This window comes from Heterocephalus glaber, unplaced genomic scaffold, assembly GCF_053883595.1.
Source record: "Heterocephalus glaber isolate CG9 unplaced genomic scaffold, H.glaber_assembly_v1.0 deba00001452, whole genome shotgun sequence".
Classification (NCBI taxonomy): domain Eukaryota; kingdom Metazoa; phylum Chordata; class Mammalia; order Rodentia; family Bathyergidae; genus Heterocephalus; species Heterocephalus glaber.
In genome coordinates, this window is record NW_028258302.1 from 4,416,335 (window position 1) to 4,439,833 (window position 23,499).

Consider the following 23,499-nt stretch of genomic DNA (forward strand, 5'->3'; position numbering starts at 1 on the left):
CCACCTCCTTCACCCCACCCCCACCCCCCCGCTCACCTCTGAGAGATGCTGTCTGCTTCCCCGCCTGTGCCTTGAAAGCGATGATAGTCATAGTACAACTCGGCACCAATACCCTAGAATACCAAAATGATGGCCTAAAATTCTTTGGTTCTGAGACCCCACTTCTACCATGCCTCCCTCCAGCCATTTCCTTTTTTATTTTTATTTTTATTGGTACACGTTTGCGATACACAATGATTACATTCCTCGTGGACCTGCACCCCCTTAGAAACATGTAACTGCCCATTCTAAGCGCGCCTAGTGGGACATGGGAATGTGCGCCCTCTGCTGGCTACCAAGGGGGGCCAGCAAGGATCTGGGCTCAGCGTCCATGAGTATCTCCCGGGTACTCTCGAGGGGACACAGTGTCTCCACAGACTTCAAAGGTTCCTCCGCCGTGGTGTGGAAGACTTGTCCTCCACTTGCTCCCCACTGGGAACAGCCCCTTGTTCGTGGTCGGAACTGTCCATCCACCGCTTCCTCCCGGTCTGCGAGATGCACTGGGGTCTGCTCAGGGTCCCAGGGTACTGGCATCTGAGGGGACAGAAGGACAGATAGTTTTTTGTAGGGTTTTGGGGGGGGGGCGGGGGTTACTAGCTTTTCATTTTCTCATTTGAGGATCACTGTCCTGGGGGGAAAGTTGTGAGGCCTCCCTTCTTTCGGTGCCCTTAAACATCACCCCGACCGCCCGGAGTCCGCAGCAGCTACCAGCGGGGTGTCAAGCCCCCTCCCCCGGGGCCCCTCCCATTTTGCTCCGGACGTGGATCGGTCGAGAACAGAGAGCCCAGTTGTACCCCCAAAACACACGCACCGCAGCTGCACACAGGCGACGGCGGGCGAGTTCGCCTCCCGGCCCCCTCCGCGGGGGCGGCGCCCGCTCTCACGCGCCCTCCCCGCCCCTTCCCGCGCCCGGGCGCCTCCAGCCCGCAGCCGCCCGCGATCGCCACGCCGCCGCCTGCTCCGGCCTGGCCGGGCCGGGTTAGACCGAGCATGGAACCCAGGAAGCCCCGGGAGGCCCGCGAGCCTGGGCCGGGGCCAGAGACTGCGGCGGCCCCGCGCTGGGAGGAGGCTAAGACTTTCTACGACAGCCTCGCTCCCAAGAAGAAACCCAAATCGGTAAGAGCGGGCGATGGGTCTAGGGGGTCGAGCGGAGAAAGTCACTCCCAGGAAGGGGTCGCCGGCCCCCGGGAAAGGACCCGCGGTGCCGCTCCGAGAGGGGGCACAGTCCTCAGACCCAGAATGCGCCGAGCACTTGGCGCGGGCTCCGGTTTATTTTGGGATCTGTGCTCTGGTGGTGGTGCTGATGGCGTTTTCTTCCCCGGGGCTCGGGTTCCACGCCAGGACTCCCCTCCCCCATGCTGTCAGCGGGACCCAGCTCCGGGCCGCCGCCGCCCCAGCCCCTCCTTGCGCAGACAGCCAGGGCGCGTGGACAGCACTTGTTGGCAAAGGCGCCCCGGGCTTGGGTATCCTGACTGTTACTGTGCGCTCGGGTCTCCAGCACTTGCACTGAGGCTCTAGCTAGGGCTCTGGCACCCGGGTACTGGAGCAGTGCTTCCTGCCTCCCAAAGGAAGAGAGCTGCGCGCTCTGCTCCGGGCGCTGCGACCAGCACTCTGCCCCCCTGGTTCTGGGCTCCCAGAACTGGGCTCTGCCCCCCGCTGTGAGCACTGCTCCCCTTCGCTGTGGACAGTAACATCTTGGCGACCTCTGTGCTGGCATCAGCCCTCTGAGACCTGGCACACAGCAAAGAGCTCCTCTTCGCAATGGGACAAGTTCCAGGCTGCCCTTGGGCTTGCTCACTCCGGTTTTCCAGATCTCAGAGCTTGGGGAAGGAACTGAGGACCGAGGCTGGCCCTGAGGCAGCCGCCAAAGATCTCCAGTCTGGCCTTCAAGCACCTCACTGCTTCCCTAGGAGGCCCACCTGTGAACAGTCATTCCTGGGGCCCCTCCAGGCCTGGGCTCACCAGGGATTGAGATATTAATTAAGCTGGTACCCTTGTCTCAGGAGGTCACAGTGCACCAAGGGAGGCTCTAGAGAAGGTGGATGCCCAGGTAAAAGATTCTCCGTGCCACAGAAGAAACACAGAGCAGGAATGACTGCCCACCAGGGAGGGCCTTGGAGAACAGCCTCCAAACTGACCTTAATGCCTCAGTAGGTGGGGTTTCCCAGGCAGAGGGAAACGAAGGGTGAAGAACATGACGACTGTGTTAGGGAATCAGTACTGAGTGGGAGAAGGCAGGATTGTTAGGGGAGAGCCGAAGGGATGAGGAACACCTCACTACTGGACACCACCAGTGGCTTGTTAAGGGGCCTAAACCTTCTCAGTGGGGGGTTGAGGTTTTCAAACTAGGTTTGGTGGAACCCATGTTTCAGTGGGTCTGTAGACATGTGAACCCAATTTATTTTCTTCTTCCAGTTATATACTTTTATTTTTAAGTTTATTTTTATTAGTAGATGCTTGTAATAATGATTGCATTCATCATGGGGAGTTGGTACATGTACATAACAGATCTTAATTCATCTTTCATCCCCTTCCCTCGCATTCCTCTCTGCTCCTTCCAACTCTTGGTCCCCTTCCCATTTGCAAAAGTTCTATTTCCCTTTCTCTCTTTCTTTCTTTCGTTATTGTTCTGTTTTTGAGACAGGGTCTCACTATGTAGTTCAGGCTGGCCTTGAACTCACTATGTAGCCCAGGCTGGCCTCGAATTTGCAGTGATCCTCCTGCCTCAGCCTCCCAAGTGCTGGGATTACAGATAGGTGCCAATAGACCCAGTTCCATTTTCTTTAAATTCTTTATTTTTCTCTCCCCTTTCCCTCTCTTCCCTCTCTCCTCCTTCCATCCATTGTTCTCCTTCCCATTTGAAAAAGGTCTCCCTACTTCCTATTATTTATCTTTTATTTTGCTTTTTATTTATATTTTGGGTTTCTCAATATGAGAAACTATGGGATATTTAAGCTTGTGTGTCTGATTCATTTAATAATATGTCTCAAGGTGCATCCATTTACCTATGAATGACTCAAGTTTATTGTTCTTTATGGCAGAGTAGTACTCTATTATGTGGAAATACCACATTTTCTTTATCCATTCATGTCAATGGGCACATAGGTGATCCTCAAAATTTGGTTATTATAAATTGTGCTGCTATAAATACATGTATGCATGTATAACTGTAAAATATAATGATTTTAACTCTTTCAGCAAGATACCTAGAAGAGGAATGGCTGGGTCTAATGGAATTTCTACTTTTAGTTTTTTTAGGAATCTCTATATTAATTTCCATAATGGTTGTACATTCCTGCCAACAATTTAGAAGAGTTCCTCCCCATCCCCAGCCTCACCAGCAATTATTTGATTTCTTGATGATAGCCATTCGATCTGAAATAAGATGGAATCTCAATGTTATTTTAATTTGCATTTACCTAGTGACCAACAATGTGGTTTTTTTTCTCTTGTGTTTATTGGCCATTTTTACTTCTTTTGAAGTGTCTATTCATTTTGGTTGCCCATTTCTTGACTGGGTCTTTTATGTGAAGGATCTAATTTGTTTGAGTTCTTTATATATTCTGGATGTTAGTACTGTATCTGAGAAATAGCTGGCAAATATTTTCCCCATTCTGTATGTTGTCTCTTCACTCTGTGGATTGTTTCCTTTGCTGTGCAGAAGCTTTTTAATTTGATGTGATCCCATTTGTTGATTTTCAGTATTATTTCTTGTGCCATTGGTATTCTATTCAGGAACCAAATTATATTTTAAACAATTATATTCAAAAGTGTTCGTTGAACATTTCAGCACCTTGGAGACCACTAACATTAACTTGTGGTGAAGATTATTTTTTAGCAAAGCCCAAAATAAAGCTTTTCCTGTGATTCATTTAATAGAAGAGCATCGCAGGATTGCAGGGCTTGTAATTTAAAACAAAACAAAACAAAAAACCTCTTCCCATTTGCAACTATTTCTCAAAGTGAATTAGGACCTTTCTCAATACTATGCAAAACCAAACAAAAATAAATCAGCTGGATGCTGAAGCATAAGACTGTACTAGTTTCAAATTTGTGGTCATCTAAACAACAATTTGTGTTGTTTTCAGTGGTTGACTTTGTAATACATTTATTTATAACATACTTCTGAATTTGTAAAATAGATACACCACTTATATATGGTAATATCTGGTTTACATACTGGGGCTCTGCCTAAGAAGTCATCTGAATGAAAGCTCAACCTACTTTAAAAAATTAACATGAAAACCATCATGGAGCTATTGCAGGATTTTCCAGCAGGGGATTAACTTGGCGCCATTTTCATTCTAGAAAGATTACACTTGGCTGTTAGTGAGGGTGGATTGCAATGGGTGGCCCTGGCATAGGTGTACTAGTGAGAAGGCAGAGCTGGGCTAATGCCATGGCCTGAGGAATGGAGAGGAGGAGATGGACCCTGGAGACTGTGATAGTGAATGCTTCGGGGTTCAAAATCCTTTTCCCCCCAAGATAGCAGGGAGCTCAGGCCCAGCCACTGGTCACAACATGACCCTTTGGCCAGCCCCTGACCCTCACAGTTCTTTGGGACACAAGAAACCTGGAGGCTTTCTGGCTCCTGTTCCTTCCTGCAGCCAGCCCCTTCCCAAGGCTATTTTGGGGGCTGTAGGCCTCATGGGCCATATCAGGGCCTGGCCTGGTGTTGTTCTCATTCCCAGGAGCCTGAGTAAAATATTTAACTGAGTGAAGACCCAGTGGAGGCCCTCACATCATAGGGTCAGAGGACTTCCTCCATCCAGAGCTGTCCTGTCCCTCTCTCCCCGAGCAGTCCTTCTCTCTCTGAGTCTGTCCAGAAATAACAGCTTTTGGGCTATGTTCCTATCGTGGATGCAGCAGGCAGAATCATTTTGGTCTGAAAGGGATGGGAGCTCATCAGGGGGCAGAGGGGAGGACGAAGAAGGCTGGGCTCCCGCCGTTATTCTTCCATCCCCTCCTCCCAGCCGGAGTGATCAGCCTGGGCCTCAGCCCAGGGCAAGGCAGACAGCTGGCAGGACCCTGGCTTCCTGGGCCCCAGCTCTCCCAAGCTGAGCCCCTGGGTTGATTTGACCCAATTCCCAGTCTGGGATGTGGGCTCCTCTCTGGTCTTGGTGCACCTGACAATACATGGCCCAGTGATAGACACCCAGCCAGGCACAAGAGGGTCCCTATGGCTCAGCTTCTCCCAGCTCCGGCCAGCTCCTTTCACCTGTTCCCTCGATCCCTCAGAGCCTGGACAGCCATTCATCTATCCCAGCTGGGATCCAAAGTCCCTCAGCGGCCCATATTCTCTAGGCCTTTCAGCTCACCTTCACTGGTGCTGTGTCAGAGAAGTCTCAGCAAAGGCAGGGTCCTTCCTTTCCCCTCCATCCTGGGAGGAAAGAGTGCCAGGCTCTGCGACAGCACAATCAGAGAGCCTGGTGCTTCTCACCATTGCTCCCAAATCTGGACAGGAAGGCTGGGGAGGTCGCTGAAGGAACAGAGGCTGGAGTCTTCTGGCAGCTCTTGAGGAGGCCCATAGCAGGTGGCTGCTGTGTGGACAGAGTCCAGGCTGGAAGGCAGAGACCCGAGATCTTGTATCGCCTCTCCTTGACTTTGCTGAATGATGTAGAGTAATATCTTCCCCTTCTGGGTCTATTTCCCCATCTGTAAAAGAAGAAAGTAAAGACTCCTGGGGCCAAGGCAGCCAAGACATTTTTATTATATGTGCCAGGATAGGGGGGCCTCAGGTCTGGGTATCTCAGCCAGAGAGGGCCCAGGACTCAGCAGTCAGGCACGTACTGTGGGACAGAAAGTGGAGAGAGAGACATTGACTGACTTCCTGGGCTGGAGCAGCAGGCTTGGGAACCTGCCTGAAGGGTCTGGAGAGCAACTGGCTCTCTGTCCTTGAGGAGGGAGGATGGGCTTGTCCCGGGCCAGTAACCCCAGGAGGCCAGGTAGAAGATGACAAGCTCAGCCTGTCTGAGATCCACCCGCCTCCTGGGTTTACGGGAGTGGATCTCCTCACCTCTAACCCCACCCTTGCCCTCCTTGGCCATCACTCTGTCACCCTTTTTCTTTGGGGCTTATGATTTTAGCCTCTTTGCTTGAAGGCCCCCAGGTGCTGATGGGGTTGGGAGGTGCCCAGCCCAAGGACACACAGACACACAGTCACGGTCAGCACTTGGGTGAGGTATTTGGGCTGAGTCTCAGGGGAAGAGTTCCTGCTCCACCACTCCCTTGCACTGATCCTGCTGGCCACATGCGCCATCTTGCTTGGGGTCAAAACCCAAATGTAAACTGGGGTCAGCCACCAACCCTTAGGGAATTCTTCACATTTCCCTTTCTATTTTAAGGTTCTAAAGCTTACTAGCCTCTGGCCCTATGTAGCTATTTAAATTCATTAAAATCAGATGAAATCAGATCTTCAGTCTCACTAATCACATCTCAAGTTGCTTCATAGTCTCACACATTGTGGAACATTCCGTTACCACAGAAGTTCCAGTGGACAGTGCTTTCTGAAGAATGGCACCCACCTGTGTTAGGGGTGGATTGTGAGCTTCATGGGGGCAGGGATCAAACCGGCACTGTTTCCTGCTGTGTCCCCAGCATGGTGTCTGTCACATGGTAGCTCTTCAATGTTGTGAACTGATTGGAGCCCAGGCTTGGCGCCCAAAAGAAGCAGTGGGGTCGGGCAAGTGGCTCACAAGGCCCTCAGAAGCAGGCCAGAAAGCAAGGCCCTTTTATGAGTCCTGGCCTCCATTTGAGCCCCTCTCCCATCTGTAAAGTAAGAATCATGATCCTAGGACTGCCAGGTCACAGGGATTGGTGGGACTTTCTTGGAATCCACAAGTCCCTTGTGTACCTACATCCTCCCCAGGCATTAGAAAAGGTGCAGCTGCTGTGCAGGGTGGCTCGAGCTTCTCCTTGTTCCATCAGAGCTGGGTGTCTTAGTCCCTTCAGGCTGCTATAGCAAAGTGCCACAGCCTGGGTGGCTTATACTGTAAACAACAAAAGTGTATTTTCTGTAGAAAGGAAACCCAAGATCAAAGCCCCAGCAGATCAGTGTCTGGTGAGGGACCTCTTTCTGGTTTAAAGATTTCTGGAGAAAGGAAACCCAAGATCAAAGCCCCAGAAGATCAGTGTCTGATGAAGGACCTCTTTCTCGTTTAAAGATGGCACTTTCAGGCCGTGTTCTCACATGGTGGAGTGGGTGAGTAAGGCTCTCTGGTGCCTCTTTTATAAGGGCACTGAGCTCATCACCACCTAATCACTCCTTACAGGTCCCAGGTCTTACCACCACCTTGAGGACCAGGTTTCAATATATACACTTTACGGGGACACAGACAGTGGTGGGGAAGGAGTTCTAAGGCCCTCTTGGGTCCCTGAGAAGGCCCCTTGCAATTGAGCACCTGCCTACCCTTCTGGCTCAGCTACACCCTCCCCTATATCCCTTGGGTTCTGCTTACCTTTGCAGCCACCTCTTTCTCCCTTCCATCACCCTGCTCCTCCTCCAAGGTTCCACTCAAAGGCCTCCTCTCCTCTGACAACTCCCCCCAAAGCTGTATCAAGACCTTGCTTCTGCCTTTGTCTCTGAGGTAGTTCTCTGTTTCCCTGTCTTTTCCACCAGCCTGTGAACTCCAAGGGCCACAACCAGCTCTCCAGTGCCTGACACAAAGAATCAATAAATGTTTGTCAAATTTACACCAACCAAAACAGACATTCTCTGAGCACCTGCTATATATATATGTCAATTAATCTGAACAGTTGAGGGAGGGCCCCACCCCACCCTGGAGTTCCTATTTTGTGTTGTTTGTCATTGCATTTACTTTATCATGAAATATATTAAATGTATACTGGAATATCTTAAAAGTCCAGAGGCTTTAAAATTTTGCTGAGTGCCTCTCTGTGCAGAGGATAGTACTAAGAACTAGAGATACAATAAGGACCTGGATACACATGGTTTCTGCTTTCTCACAACTTGAGCAGGTCTCCTGCTTCCTCCCTGGAACTCTGCCTACAAAGAGAAATAGTTCAACAATTCTAATTTAACATTAAACTGTACTAAGGAGGAAATCCATAGGATGGGTATCAAGTGGAGACAGTGGTGAGGGTGGGCTTTCTGGAGGTGAATCTAATTTGAGAGCTAAAGGTTAAGTAGAAGTTAACAGGGTAGGTAGAACAGGAAACAGCATATTAGGGGAAAGAGGACGTCATGTGCAAAGACTCAGAGAAAGAGGGGCTAGATGTGCACAGATGTGAGAAAGGTCGGATTGATTGAACAAAGCTGGGGAAGGGGAAGCTGAGAGGAAAAAGAGAAGTAGGGATCTGTTGTGAAGGGCTTCCAGCTCCATATACAGGCTGCTGACTGCTCTGAGAAGAGCAGGCACTGCTGAAGAGGTGGGCTGCAAGCAGTTCTGCACTTTACAAAAATCCTCTGGCAGCAGCGTGGGTGGGAAAGCGGAGGAGGTGAAAGATGAGGATGACCTGAACTATGGAAAGCAAAACAGAAAGAAGCGGATGGACTCGGCTGGTGTGAACTGGTCTGGGTGATGATTGATGGGGAAGGGGGTCTGGAAGAAGGGGGTGTTGAGGGGACTTCCGGGCAGCTGCTTGTGCAGATAGTGGTGCTGTCCACTCATCCGGTGGAGGTCTGGGTGGGTGGATAGTGGTGCTGAGTCCTGAGATGAGGGAAAGGGGGAGGATTGGGTTTGAGGGTGGAGAAAGTGGTGGGAATTCAGCCTTGGGCGTGGTAGATTGATGTCTGTTAGTTGACTGGAGCAGTTAGATATGTGAGTCTGGAGTGCAGGAGACAGATCTGGGCAGGAGATAAACTTTCTTATGTGATTGCCATGTTTCAGGGCACCAGTTTCTTCCTAAGGGCATGTGGCTCTCATTTCTTAATGGAACCATCTGGAGATCATCTCAAGCATCAGTCATACTTCAGCCATGTACCTTGTATTCATTTCTCCTTTGTGTCCAGATGGCCACCTAAATTGCAAACTCCCTAAGGGCATGTCCCTCCTCTGGATCACACTTCTAAGTAGGGAGTCATCCTCTGCCTCGGCCCCAGTTCCCAGAGGGGCTTGCACAGGAGCACCTGCCCCAGGGAGCATCTGAGTCACTTCCTCCTGCACCTCTGCAGCCCAAGCCTCAGAATGCAGTCACCATTGCTGTGTCCTCCCGGGCCTTGTTCCGCATGGACGAGGAGCAGAGGATCTACACAGAGCAGGGCGTGGAGGAGTACGTACGCTACCAGCTGGAGCATGAGAATGAGCCCTTCAGCCCTGGGCCAGCCTTCCCCTTTGTGAAGGTGAGAAGCAGCTCCAGCAGCAGCCCACTGTGTGCCTTGGTAGGGTGAGAAAAAAGCATCCCTGTGGATATCTGAGTAAGAGAATTCCCCTCTGGGCAGTGCAACTCCGAGAGGGCCAGGCTTGGCTGGGGGGCGCAGCCCTTGTGGGAAGAAGAGGTCACCCCTCCTCTGGTATGATGCAGCTCTCCCAGGTAACCCCACTCACCTCTACAGTGAGGTGCCCCTGAGCAATGAGTGCCCCCACCCCCACCCCCTGATGGCATGAGGAGGTAGTACACATGCCCCGAGCTCATCCCAAGCCTGCCCCCACCCCCACCTCTCATTGCCTCCCAACTCCCAGTGTCCATCCTGGGAAGTCAGAGCTAGAGGGTGCCCTCTCCCCTCCCTTCCAGGCCCTGGAGGCTGTGAACAGGCGGCTCCGGGAGCTGTACCCCGATAGCGAGGACATCTTTGACATTGTCCTCATGACCAACAACCACGCTCAAGTGGGAGTCCGCCTCATCAACAGTATCAACCACTACGGTGAGCATGAAGGGTCTGGCCAAGGGAAGCCCCTCCCACACCCCCTGGGGGTGGGCGCTGGTAAACTGGCCCTTTAAAAAACCAAATGAACAAAACTCTGATTTGAAGCATTATCAGTTTGCAGGGTATGAATAGGTCTACATGGCTGAACAAGATAACAAGCTCACAAAATCCCTGAATGTTTAACCATCAGCTCTTACAAACCAGCTGCAGCACACACTGCACAGGGCCCACTCCCTGCGCGACTGGGCAGGCCACTCACTGCCTCTGCGCCTCCACCTCCCTTCCTGTGATAGGCCAGACAGGCCTCACAAGGCTGCTGGGAGAGTCAGAGGCAGTTGGCAGAGTGAAGGCTTCTGTATCTTAGTCCAAACGGGACACTGCAGGGGTGGACCCTACAGAGCTAGCTTCAGCTGAGAAGAATTCCTCCTTGGGTCGAGGCTTCTCAGCTCCATGGGGCAGGAGGTAAAGCTGGACCCACAAAGGCCTGAATCCAAGTACTGGAAACATCTTTGGGGCTCTTTTCTCCTTTGAGCAACATGGGCCTTTATTTGTGTTTCTTTAGCAAGTTCATTCCTGCCCCCCCCCCAATCTCTCTTCAAACTGGATTTCTCTGCTTTTCTGAATATAAAACTAAGACCAAAAAAAGCAAAGAAATCCAGTTTGGGGAGCAACAGACAGAAAAATAAACCTGTTTTATAAAGGTTTATAAGACCTTGTTTTAAGCACCAGAGAAGAGTTTAGTTGACTTAATTTTATTTATTTATTTTGAATACTAGGGATTGAACCCAGGATCTCATGCATGCTAAGCATGTGTTCTACCACTTAGCTCCTCCTCTACCCTGCCAGCTGCCATTTTTTAATACTAATTTTAAACTCCTGGGATGGGTGGTGATATCAAAAATATTTGACTGCCTGTGTGACAGGTGCTGAGCAGTAGGGACAGACACCACATATAGTGCCACCCCCTTCTGTTGTGGACTGTGGGGAGGTCAGAATCCTGGATAATTCAGTGGGCTCAGAACAGCAGCTATATATCAACCAGCAAATATTTCACAACTTGTGCTGCCATGGGGACTACTGCCTGTCAGCCCAGGCTGGAAGACAATTTGATTGGTTCAGTTGGATGAGGCAGGGTCTGCCCCTACCCAATCAGCTGTGCCAGGAAGCAGGGTCACCAGTCATAGCCAGAGGACCCATCTTTTGATGTGATTCCCTGAGATGAGAGGGTTACTGTGAGCCAGGCAGCCGCTCCCAGAGATGTGATCATTCCCATCTCATTGGTGAAGAATGAAGGGACCCAGAGGAGCAACACTGGCCTAAAATCACAGAGAATCCCTCTGTTGCCTGCCCCCTTCCAAGATGGCACTTGTTAGGTACAGAGAGGTCATTCTAGGGCCCTAAGGTTGGCCCTGACCTCACCTGGATACTCTCTACCTCCTCCCTAGATCTATTCATTGAGAGATTCTGCATGACAGGTGGGAATAGCCCCATCTGCTACCTCAAGGCCTATCACACCAACCTCTACTTGTCAGCTGATGCGGGAAAAGTGCGAGAAGCCATTGATGAGGGTAAGTCAAAATGAGGAGGGAGAATACAAAAAGTTCAGCAACAGGGTCCTGGAGATAGGAGGCCTGGTCCTACATCTCTGAACAGGTGCTGCGAGTTGCTGTGGTAACTGGAAGGAGAATTGTGGAAACATTCCTGTGATCTTTCTTATAAACTCTGAAAACAAGGCCCTACCCATTCACCTTCCCACTTCCTGCCTCACTGGGTTAAGGATGCATTTACTCATCAACATCATCCAGCTTTCTGTTTCCATGGGAACCCTCCTTATAGCTCAGAAAGCAACTTCCTTCTGCAATTCCTCCAGGTCAGTAGGAATTGTGACTCCTGGGTGAACGTAGGGTGAACGTAGCCTCTGCCTCTCTCTTAGGCCAATGGGAAGAGGGAACCATCTCTGGCCCAGCTTGAGTGATGGGCTCTGGGAAATGGGCAATATTTCCAGAAGCTGGGCTGGCCAGCATTTCAGTGAGGTTCGGAGACCCAGCTTCAAACACTGATAAAGAGAAGTTCCCTCCACGTGCCTTTCCAAGGGGCAGCTTTGAATGGCAGCCACAGTCACAGTCCTCCTGTCGGGGTGCATATTCCCTTGTATACAGGCCCACGGAGGAAGAAGGACAGCCCTACTGCCTGAGCAGGCTCGTTGGCTGAACTTTAGTGACAATATGCCACTTTTCTCTGCCTCTTTCATGTTGTCTCCTACCCGGAAGCCTGGCCACTCCCCCAGTGCCTCACTCTCCTGATCTATTGAGAGCTCTACAAGGCTTTCTTTCACCAGAACCCAGAAGCCATTTGCCTGAGCAGATGTCACATCCTTTGGTTGGGGCCTGGGCCCTGGTGTGTAGGTGTCCCTCTGTGTGTCTGCAAGTTGGCCTCCATCAGAGAGCGGGGCTGTGGTTGAGTGGGAGCCCTGCTGACCATAGGGTGGCTCTGGGTTGGCATGGCTGAGAAGGTGCCTGGCCTGATGCTCATGGCCAGGTCCTGCCTGTCATCCTCGAGCTAGGGAAGTTCCCAAGAGGCTTGTACCTCTCTCTCCTCTCAAAGCTTGGTAGAGGCCCCACCTGAATTCCCTAAGAGCAGGGCAGAAGCGACCTTTGGGGAGAGATGAAGACAGGGAACAGACTCAGCCAGCTGCCAGGCACTCAGCCGTCCGGTGCAGCTGGAGCCTGGTCCCCAGCAGGTGTCCTTGCCCCTTGTGGAGCCCTGGCTAGAGAATCTGTGCACAGTCAGATGTAGCTATGCTGCCTCACAGGGCCGCCCGCATTGTCTCATGGAACCCTGAGTGGGCAGGCTGCCCTGAGTAGGGCGTAGCTGGCTACCACTGCGGCTAGAAGGGGCTCACACAGAGCTGAAAGGTCCTGAATTTCACCTTGGCCCCAAGGTCAGTGACTTGCCAAAATCAGAATCTCTGAGCACGAGAGCCATGGCCTAGGGGACCCTTCTACCAGGACTGCTGTTTGCTAGTCCTCACCAGCATGATCTTCCTAGGTAGTAAAATACAGACTCCTTCACACTGGTTGGTGAGCAGCTACTGCCTTTAGCCCCCTAAATGTCCTCCTTCCCCAAGGACTCCCCCAGACCTCTCCACAAAGCATCATTTTAAGGGGTGACCCAGGCACAGGCAAGGGCCTTTAAAGCCCTGCCTCAAAACTCTGGCTTCCACCCTTTTTTGGGTTTTTTTTGAGACAAAGTCTCACAAGGTAGTTCAGGCTGGCCTTGAACTTACTACATGGCCCAGATTGGCCTTGAACTCATGGCAATCCTCCTGCCTCAGCCTTCCAAGAGCTGGGATTATAGGCCTGTGCCAATATGCCCAGCGCCTGTCCATTCTTATGGCCAGTGTCCATGCACACTGCTGGTTTTTAAATAATTTTAACACTGGCCTTCATCAGCCTTTCCCTGAGTCCTGAAGAAGCAGCTGGGAGAGGGACAGACTGAGATTGCCCTCTCTTGTACCCAGGCAGGGGGCTCTATTGCCTGGCCTGAAGGCAGACAATGCTTGCCTCCCTCTGCCCAGGGATTGCAGCTGCCACCATCTTCAGCCCCAGCAAGGACGTGGTTGTGTCTCAGACCCAGCTACGTGTGGCCTTTGATGGGGATGCTGTACTCTTCTCGGATGAGTCAGAGCGCATCGTGAAGGCCCATGGGCTGGACAGGTTCTTTGAGCACGAGAAGGCCCATGAGAACAAACCTTTGGCCCAGGTAATCCACATAGACCTTGACATACCTCTTTCCCAGAACCAAACCCACGGTCAACCCAGATTCCTGCTGGATCCCCTTAACAAGCTTCTAGCCCTCATCCCTCTCTCTGAACCCTGGCTCCCCTCCTTGGGGCCCCTTCCCCTTCACTGAAGTCCTCCCCCCCACTGTGAAGCCTCCATTGCCTCTCTGAGCCCCTCTCTGGAGTCCTTTCTCCCTCCTGGCAGCTCCAGTCCCCTTTCTGAGGTCTCCATCCCTTCTCTGAAGCCTTCCTTCTCTCCTTAGCCCCCACCCTTTGTCTGACTCCTCTTTCTTTCTGAAGCCACTGTCCTGTCTCTGGAATCCTCACTCCTTCTCTGGGATGCACCACCCCCTAAGAATCTCTCATCCCTCCAGCAGCCCCTGCGTCCCTCCCTGAAGGACAGGAAGACTTGGGTGGGCACTTGCACTGGGCAGGGAGATCCTGCCAGGGGTGGAGGCTGGAGCAGACCCTTTGCTTGGGCCACCTCTGGCCATGCCTTGGTCAGGGGGCTCAGGGACCCTCACTCACCCGAGCACTGTTCAGTGCCTCTCTGAGAGTGGAAAGTGTCCTGGAGCTTGGTGGAGATTCCCTGGGGGTGGCTCTGTGTGGTTTTCCAGCTCTCCTAGGAGTTCTAATTCAAGTTTTGCACAAAAATCTAGGCAGTCAGGGCCATAGTTTTCCCACTAAGTGGTTGTCAGAGGCTGAAGAAACCACACCCGGCTCCAGGTCACCCGGCAAGGAACTGGTCTCCAAGACAAGAAACCCACCTTTCCTTATTTCCAGTTGCCCTCCTGAGATATATCGGGCCTTTTCTTCATCACCATCTGGCTCTTTGCTCACATGTGCTTGTTAAGCTTCATTTTCTGGACACCATAGAGACAAAACACACACCTTTCCTTGACCTTGGAAAGCTTAGGCCAGAAACCTGAGCCACCTGTGTCCATGAGCAGGTTTGTATTCAGCAGCTAAACATTGGCTCATATGCCCACATGTTTATGGCTGGAGTTCATGCTGACTGGAGGGTACATGCGCCATAGTGACTAATTTTATTATCTTCCCTGCTGGTGGCTGCAGAAGGCCACACTTTGAGAAGTGCTGACCCCTGCACATTGGGATACGGATGGCTGTGCATAGCAACGGTTGCCCTGCTGTGGTTATTCTAACACAGCCCAAATCACAGTAAAACAGACCACAGACTGCAGGTCTCTGTGGCTCTACTGGTGCACATGGGAGCCCAAGCAAATGTAGCAGAACTGCCACAGAAATTAGGGGTCCTGAGAAGCTTTTTTAACCCCAAACAGGAGGACACTGATGTTCTTGGGAGAGGGCCAAATGTTTGGGAGAGGAGCTTACTGTGTTCCCTTGCTTTCTCATAGGGCCCCCTAAAGGGCTTTCTGGAGGCCCTGGGTAGGCTGCAGAAGAAGTTCTACTCCAAGGGCCTGCGGCTGGAGTGCCCAATTCGCACCTACTTAGTGACAGCACGCAGTGCAGCCAGTTCCGGGGCTCGAGCCCTCAAGACCCTGCGCAGCTGGGGCCTAGAGACAGATGAGGCCTTGTTCCTAGCTGGAGCACCTAAGGGCCCCCTCCTTGAGAAGATCCGCCCACACATCTTCTTTGATGACCAGATGTTCCATGTGGCTGGGGCTCAGGAGATGGGCACTGTGGCCGCCCATGTGCCTTATGGTGTAGCACAGACACCCCAGCAAACTGTACCTCCAAAGCAGGCTCCAACTGCACAGTAGCTGAGCTGTCTGCTCTAGGATCTTTGTCTGGTGAACCTCCTAGTTCCTCACCGTCCTGCCCTCCCGCATGCCTGCCCTCATCCCTCTGAGTGTGGTTCTTGAAGGAAGTGCCACAGACTGGGCCAGGATTCTCACCTTCCCTCCTTTAGGGTAAACACTGTGCCATGATCCTGGCCGGGACAGTAGGACAGTGCAGAATAGCTGAATTTCAGGGAGAAGTTGCTGGGACTGAGGGTGGAAGGGTCCAAGAAGCCCGGATGCCTCAAAAGGAGCCTGAGATAGAAACTAGCTCAGTGTAGTACAAAGAACACTGCTGTGAGAGAGGGCGAGTCTGATGTCCAAGCTCTGCCTTCACAAGAAAAGCATGACTTTGGATAGTATCTCCCCTTCCTGGGCCTCAGTTTCCCTATGTTTTAGGTAGTTTTTAAACCGTCCTTTAGCCAGCCAGGCTTGGTTTTTATAAGATGGCCCTTTGAAGGAGGCATTCTGTGCAGGGCTGCTGTATGCATGGCAGCTGTGCAGATTACAGAAGGGCACTCTTCGAGGGAAAAAGACAGCCCCTCTTCTGGCCTGACCCAGTCCCATCCCGGGTTACACACCCTCATTAGCAAGATACAGGCTGGATTTCAGCCCCACTCACCCCTCAGCCCAAAGGCTTTTGTCAAATGGGCAAATGCCTATCTATAACTTTCCATGTTTGCAAATCACTGGACAGGACAACTTGTTTCCTGTGATATTCTGACCTGAGCTATCGTGATTCTGTGGCCAAGTGCAAGATTTGTGGAAAGGAGCTAGGAGAGAGTTAGCCTTCGTGCAAATTCTCCTCTGGCCGACAGGGGGCACTGCAGGCTCTTTCTGGGGAGAAGATTTTGTGGCTGCCAAGGAAAGGTTTCCTTTTGCCTAAGCTTTTAACCAAAGTTCAGTTGTTCTGCCAGCCAACCCCCAACTCAGCCCTCAATCCCCCAGTCATGGCATCCTGCTGTGCTCTTGGGCAGCTCTGCTAGTGGAGAAAGAAGGGAGAATCTGTGGCCCCCGACATAGAGGAGAGAAAGCCCAGTGTGTGAATGGGCAGTTGTGTAGCCTGAGCCCAGAGGTAAGGCGCTGCCTGAGTAAAGTGGGAAGTGTCCGGAGGCCTAATCTGAAATCAAAGGAACTGAGGCACTGATGGCTCAGACAGGAAGTTGCTGAATGCACAGTAGCAAAATTCTCCCACTGTGGATAGTGAGTCAGAGCTGCTGTAGAGGCCATGAGCTCTGTCCCTGAGAGCACCAGTGACTCCTCCACTCTTGCAGGAGCACCTTCTTCCCACCTCCCAGAGAGCACTCCTGTCCTGATGGACCAGCCTCCCTTCCTCTTTGCTGAACAGCCCTGGCTCTTGAAGAGGAAAAGTAGAAGCACGATGGCTGATCCCCTAGGAAGACCAAGAAGGGGCAAGAAGACACCTGTGTGTACACCAGCTGCCTGGCTCCTGCAAGCATTCTAGCTGTGAGTGAGCACTTTGTGAAGAAAGCCAAGGGCATCCTCCAAGGGACAAGAGCCTAGAGGCATGGGGTGCGGGGTAACCTGGACAGCCCAGCCCTTGTCCTCCTGAGCACTCAGCCCAGAGATACTGTGCAACCTAAGAACAGCTGCAAGGAAATGACAAGGGAGGGAGGGGGAGAGACAGACAGACAGACAGACAGAGATCTCAGTCTCAAGGTCATCTTCCTCTTGCCTGAACCACACAGAAGGTCTGTGTTCCCCCTGCTGTCAGGATCACATTCGCCCCTTTGGAGGAACCTCTAGAGCTTACAGAGAAAGTGGCTGTAAGAAACCTGCAAGGACAGGCACGGCCCAAGCTCACAGAGTGGACCTGTGCACTCTGAGGGCAATGCCAGCTGTCACCTCATTGAGATGAACTCCAGGGATTCTGGGACCTGTGAGGTCCAGTGCCAGGGCCTAGGGATGAACACCATAGAACCTTTCAGCTGGTTCAGGAAGCAGGAAGATATGATGTTGGGGACAGAAAGATAAGGGGCAGTGAGGGCTGTGGATTTCAGTGGAGCCACCATTAAAGGATGTAGACAGCCCTGGGCAGCAGGGAGACACTAAAGGTCCAAATTCTATTACTGAAACCACAGATGAACAGCCAGAGCCTGGAAAGCAGCTTTGAGAAACTGGCATAAAAGGCAGATGTCTTGGAGGCAGGCTTTGGAGGCAGCCAGACAGTCCTTCTGGTGGTCTCAAGTGCTGAGGAAGGGCCCAGGGTCCCCAGGACATAAAAAAGCCAGATGAGCAACAAAGCCCCAGGCCCAGCCTCAGACTACATCACTGGGGCAGAGGGGCCACAGCTTCCAGAACACTGGACCCATTTAGCTGAAAACACCCAGGTCTTGCAGAACACTGGTCCCAGGAAGTGCTTGCCATCAGAGTCCCAGACCCAGTGGAACTGCCAGATGAACAGAAGCCCTGTTATTAAGCACTGAGTCTGCTCAGATCATCGCAAAACAGCCCCCTGTCCTATCCAAGAGCCCAATCAGAGCAGTGGGAGTGTAATGGAACATGCATGCTAGGAAAAAAAAAAAAAAACAAGCTCAAATCCAAGATGGATTCAACATGGTAACAATAGTCAGTGTGCACCCATACTGCAAAACCGATCACTGAAGCACTGAGAAATACCTCTGCACCAGTTGGTAAATAGCCCTGCCCTAAGTGTCCTTTGTGACCTCTGCTGCCCTGGCCCCTCTGCTGTGAATGTTCCATCTTCCCAAGGCTGCACCAGCACCATGGCTAGTGTCCACTCTATTTGGTGCCATCTCACCATGCTGGTTTAGGGAGTTAGAGTAACTTGTTCAAAGCCACCCAGCTAGTAAGTGGTGGTGCTGGGACTCCAAGTCGTGTCTGTCTGATGCTGCGACTAGGTTCTTCGGTACTGCACAGGTGTGTTGAAATGCTGGATGGGGACACTGGTTATAGCTTCCTAAGTAGCTAAAAGCAACTTCAATTAGAGCCAACCGTTTGCAGATTCCCCGAAGCACTTCCAAACAACCCCAAGTTCTGTGGAGCCCAATTTGAAAACCCCTAATTTGAGCTAATATGGGATTTGGTAAACAAGCCAAACTTGACCTCCAGCATGTTTTATTTTGTTTTGCTTGTTTGGGGGCTTGTCCTTTGTTTTTGAGACAGGGTCTCTCCATGCAGTTCAGGCTGGCCTTGAACCTACTGTGTAGCCCAGGCTGGCCTCGAACTTGTGGGGATCCTCTTGCTTCAGTCTCCTGAGTGCTAGGATGACAGGTGAGTGCCACTGTACCCGGCTATTTGTTTGCCTTTGAGACAGAATCTCACTGCGTGTTCCAGGAGGGCCCTGGTCTCAAACAATTTCTCACTTGCCTCTTGAGTGCTGGCATTACACCTGTGTGCTACTGCGCCCAGCTGTACTTCATTTGTTTGGAGTATACCGTCTCTGTTAGTTTACATGTTTTTGAGCTGCTGCTCTAGAACTACTGCAGCAAAGCTGAATGGTTGCAAGAGACTGCAAGGCCAAAACTATTTGTTATCGGTCCTTCACAGAAAAAGTTTATTGCCCCCTGGGCTAAGGCAAAGATCCCTGGCCCATACCTCAGTGAGATGAATCAGGTCACCCCCACCTAAGCAGTAGAGGACAGGTGTTAACTCCACTGCTGGGGGGCAGGGTTGGGAGGCTCTGTGGCTGCCTGATCCTTGCTTGACATTTGAGGATTTCAGATTCCAAGCTGTAGTCACCTGTACAGCCAGCTACTCAGCAGGCTGAGACAGAAAGATCACAGGTTTGAGGCCAGCCTGGGCAACATAGCTAGATTCTATCTCAAAAATAAAAATAAATTGACTAGAATCAGATTCCAAGTTTTGACTGTTTTTAGTGCCTCATGACCTATTGTTATTTGCTATTTAGCTGATGCATGAACTTGATTTGAGCCAAATTGAGAAGGCCTCCAAGCTGATGGCTGAATGTGCAGGGAGCAGGAACCTTGGCTAGGGATGAGCTCTGCTTGCTATCTGGTGTCTGCTCAGTGTGGCTTTGTGTTCTCAATTTGTCATTGGCCTCGTGGGACCTCTTGGGCAGTGAGCAGTGCTGGTAGGTGGATGAGTGTTCAATATATGTTTTGGAGAAAGTGAAGTGCCCAGCGTTGACTTCAGCAGCTCAGATCTAACAAGTCATCCTTAAGTGCTCTCTGAAAGCAAGAACAAGTTCTTCAAGAAGAGGGTCCCAGGTGGGCTTTGTCTGGCTCAGAAGCTATTGATCAAGTAAAAGTTGGAACAGCAGTTTTCTTGCCATGAGGCGGTTAGCAACAAACATACCCTCACAATGCAATTGTGGATCAGAAGGCTCCGGGATCTGCTGCAGAAATGGCAAGTGCGGAAGCTGTCCCACCTACAGCTACAGTGCCGGCGCTATTCCATGAGGATAGCCCTCTCTTCTAAGGCTCAACTTGGCCTCAGAGCCCTCCACTCAGCACTCTAGGCAGTACTGCCAGTTGGCTGAAGGAGGCATGGGCGATGGACCCTGTTTGGCCTCCCCTATTTGGTGTTGGGAATTGCTTTCCTGGAAGCACATGAGGCCCCGGGTGCCCATTCTCTGATGCTATGGTGCAACTCCAAGGATGCCAGGGTCTCACCGCCTCAGGTGGAACACAGCAGGGAGGAGGAATGAATGGCATCCCGTGGTTGGCTGCTTCCCTGGATGCGGTGTCAGAGAAGCAGCGTCCTGAGCTTTGCAGTCTTGAAGGAAAGCGAAAAAAACTCTCTTGTCAGTAGGTGGCACTGCAGGCCAGCACCCAGCTGTTGGTTGTGGTTAGTGTTTTTACTCACTGATTACTTGTCTCTCCTCCTATATTACTTGGTGCTGTGTTTGTACCTCCCTGCCAGGTAGTTCTAGCCAGCCCAAAAAGGACCTCAGGTGCTCTGAAAATGTTTCCTAAACATACATGTGTGATGAGCTGATTGCTCTCACCAATAACCACTGTGATTGTGGATAGAGACACACACATAAATGTGTACAACAGGATAAAAGCTGCATGGATGAGTGTTTGTGTGGGTATATGTAATGGCTCTGGCACCTCTGCTGATGACTGTATGTGTGCGGGCCTGTTTGTGTTCCTCACTACAAGTGTGTACAGATGTTTATCTCTGTTAACTGAGGATCCTGGGCTCCATAAACAGAACTCATGGCCAGTCCTGCCGCTTGGGACTGGTTCTGGCTTTTCTTGAAATCTCACAGACGTTGTATGCAGGTAGCCCAGGGGTCACTGAGGCCATTCCCCTTAGTCTTCCTCCCCAGCTTCTAGCCTCTGGCCAAGGTCTTGGGTCTTAATTGGCTACCTCTCGTCCTTACCCTCGGAAGTCTTGGGAAGGAAGTGGTAGAATCTATGCTAGGACAGCCTTCTTGATTATACCTCCCTCGCTGTCTTCCACGTGTTTCTTCCTCCCTCCTCAGTGCCAGGGCCAGCACAGGCTGATTACACACTCTGAACATCTAGAGGAAGCTCGCTCACACAATGACTTGGGCGGTTTCTAAGCCTGCAGGATGTGCCAGCTGTGCACAGATGTCCTGGCCATGTCTTATGGCCATGGCTGAGAAGTTGGCCTTCCTCCCTAACCCCCCAACCCCCTGGCCCAGCCTAGCCTAGGCTGGAATTCCTTCCTTTGCTTGGGTTTTCTTGTCTGACCAGAAGTGACCTACCCTTGACCTTGGTTGGGAAGTGTCTCCCTGATGGGCCATTCCCCAGAGGACTTTGGGAGTAATGAATGAAAGTGAAATGTGGCCAGGAAGCTTTCTGTTCCTCATCTCTGTGAAGTCAGAGGCCTCATAAGGCAAACCAAAGCTCTACAGACCAGGATTGGACTCCTGCACTCCTGGCCTGGGGTGGATGTATCTGCCACTGAGTTAGGGGAAGGGCTCAAGGCTAAACTCATAGCTGCTACCAGTAGAAAATCCCTGAGGTCACCACAGACCAGGGGTCACAAACTCTACAGGGGCCAGGCAAGAAACAGAAACGAGCAAAGGGAATCAGTAAGGTCTTTAGTGAGGTAGAAACACTGAGCTTCTGATACACTGCTGCCACGTGGGAATAAAGGCTCACATTGCCAGATATTCCAACCAGTCTTTCATGAGAGGCTAGAAATCTGTATTTTCAAATGTTGGCAACTCTTTCAAGTTTAAAAAACATAGTTCGAGCCAAAGAAAACATATCTTGTAGGCTAAATCTGGCCCTCAAATCTCTAGTTTGCACCCACTGAACCAGGTCCGCCCAGCAACTTGGGATTTCTAGACCTAAGTAACTTAGAGTGAGAGGATATCACACTCATAGTCATGGTTCGAGAGAATTTGGCAGTGACATAGTTTAGCCTGTGTGTGTTTTCAACTGTGTAGGTACAAACTGCTTTATTAACTTAATATGCCCATATCCTTAATTCCTGGTTGCCACTGAAGAGTGTCTCAGTCACCCTAGTTTAGAACGTGATTAAGAATGAAGCCTTCACACGTGGCGTGTGCGCATCTCTTCCCAGCTTTGCCCCCTTGCCTGCCTGCTCATAGCACTCTGTGGGTCTCCAGCTCCTTCTGGCCCCTCATAGCATTTACCTGGTCACATGATAAAGGGTGCTACATGCTGGTCCATATGGATCCCCTGCACTCCTCACATGTATCCTATGCCTTCATTTTACAACCAGGGCTTCTGCATCATAAAAGCCATTAAAATAAATAGAGATTTTCATTAAATTTTATACTGTCTTCATTTTTTTATTTGTTTGTTTTTACCACAGTTGTATCCCCAAGCTGGCTTATCGCCCTTAAGAAATGTTAATGGTCATGCAGGTAGTGAACAGCCCTGGGATCAGTTCCATCCTTGATGTTAGGGTCTAGGTGTAGCCCCTCTCCCCCATATAAAGACCACGATGATGGGTATGACAGTACATATCTAAAATCCCAGCACTGGGGAGGCTGAGGCAAGAGTATCATAAGTTTGAAGCCAGCTAGGGCTCCATATTGAGACCCTTTCTCAAATACAACAAGACAAAAAGGGTCTCATTGTGGAGGGGTGTGATGGATGGCTACCTGAGCCCATCTGAAGCAGGATTCCTTTCATGGACTCAGGGTTCCCACCTGAACCACCGAAGGAGGAGGTGGAGTGGGAGGGAGAAGAGAAGATGAGAAAGAATGTGAGAAGGAGGAAGGGGGTAACCTTGACTCCAGCCCCAGCCTCACAGAATTCTTCCTGTACCTCAGCATCTTTCCACACCTCAAAGACTCTGCAGGGCAGGAAGCTAAGAGTAGGTTAGTTGGGTGGTTCTTGCTCAGAGCATCTTACAAGATTGTAATGAAGCCATCAGGTAGGGCTGCAGTAATCTGAAAGCTTGAACAGGCCCAGGGAACCTGCTTCCAAGATGGGGCACTCACATGGCTGTGGCAAGTGGCTTCAGGTCCTTGTCACAGGTTACTTGTGTTATCCTTGTGACATGACTGCTGGCTTCCCCTAAAGTGAGTAATCCATGAGGGAGCAAGCCTCAGAAGTGATACCTCATTGTTTCCGTCATATTCTATTGGCCACATCGACCAAAGAAGATCCGATGTGGGAGGGGACTACACAGGGCAAAGATGATGGAGGCCATCTTGGAGGTTGGCTACCACATATCATACCTCCATCAGCATAGTGTCATCAGAGCCCTCCACGGTTATCTTAACCATTCCTCTGCCTACTGGCAAGACTAGAATCGAATGTGCCTCCTTGACTCTCCAACCTGAAGTCCCACTGCTTTCCCACCCACCCACACCCAGTCACCAGAGATGCGGAGAAAGGTGACTTCTCATCTGCTTCCTCACATCTCTCAGTCTGCAGATTCCTTTTTTTTTTTGGTACTGGGTATCAAACTCAGGTCCTTGCGCTTGTGGCAGGTGGCGGCACCACTGAGCTAAATCCCTAGCCCCGGGCTGCAGATTCTTTCAGGAGCCCTAGACTCACCAACTTGGGGACATTATGGAGACTGTTCTGAGATGTCTTGCTCTCACAGTGAGCAAGTTCTCATAATGTCCCTGAAGCCAGTGGTACCGGAGCTAGCACTGGTTTGCAGCCTGCAAATCTTGTCTGAGGTGAAGC

General features: G+C 51.1%; 1 protein-coding gene across 1 annotated transcript; it reads left to right on the forward strand.

The window, feature by feature from the left end:
• Window positions 1-949: 949 nt before the first annotated feature.
• Nt5c1a (5'-nucleotidase, cytosolic IA) lies at window positions 950-22,129 on the forward strand. Its single transcript, XM_004851033.3, has 6 exons — window positions 950-1,155; window positions 9,173-9,340; window positions 9,733-9,862; window positions 11,311-11,433; window positions 13,443-13,627; window positions 15,023-22,129. Exons 1-6 carry the CDS (start codon window positions 1,030-1,032, stop codon window positions 15,386-15,388), a joined length of 1,098 nt encoding a protein of 365 aa, XP_004851090.1. The 5' UTR covers window positions 950-1,029; the 3' UTR covers window positions 15,389-22,129.
• Window positions 22,130-23,499: the final 1,370 nt, after the last annotated feature.

Coding starts and splice junctions, on each gene's coding strand:
- Nt5c1a (XM_004851033.3), top strand. CDS start 1,030: ATGGAACCCAGGAAGCCCCGGGAGGCCCGCGAGCCTGGGCCGGGGCCA. Junction 9,341..9,732: donor CAGCCTTCCCCTTTGTGAAG/GTGAGAAGCAGC, acceptor CCTCCCTTCCAG/GCCCTGGAGGCTGTGAACAG. Junction 9,863..11,310: donor CAACAGTATCAACCACTACG/GTGAGCATGAAG, acceptor CCTCCTCCCTAG/ATCTATTCATTGAGAGATTC.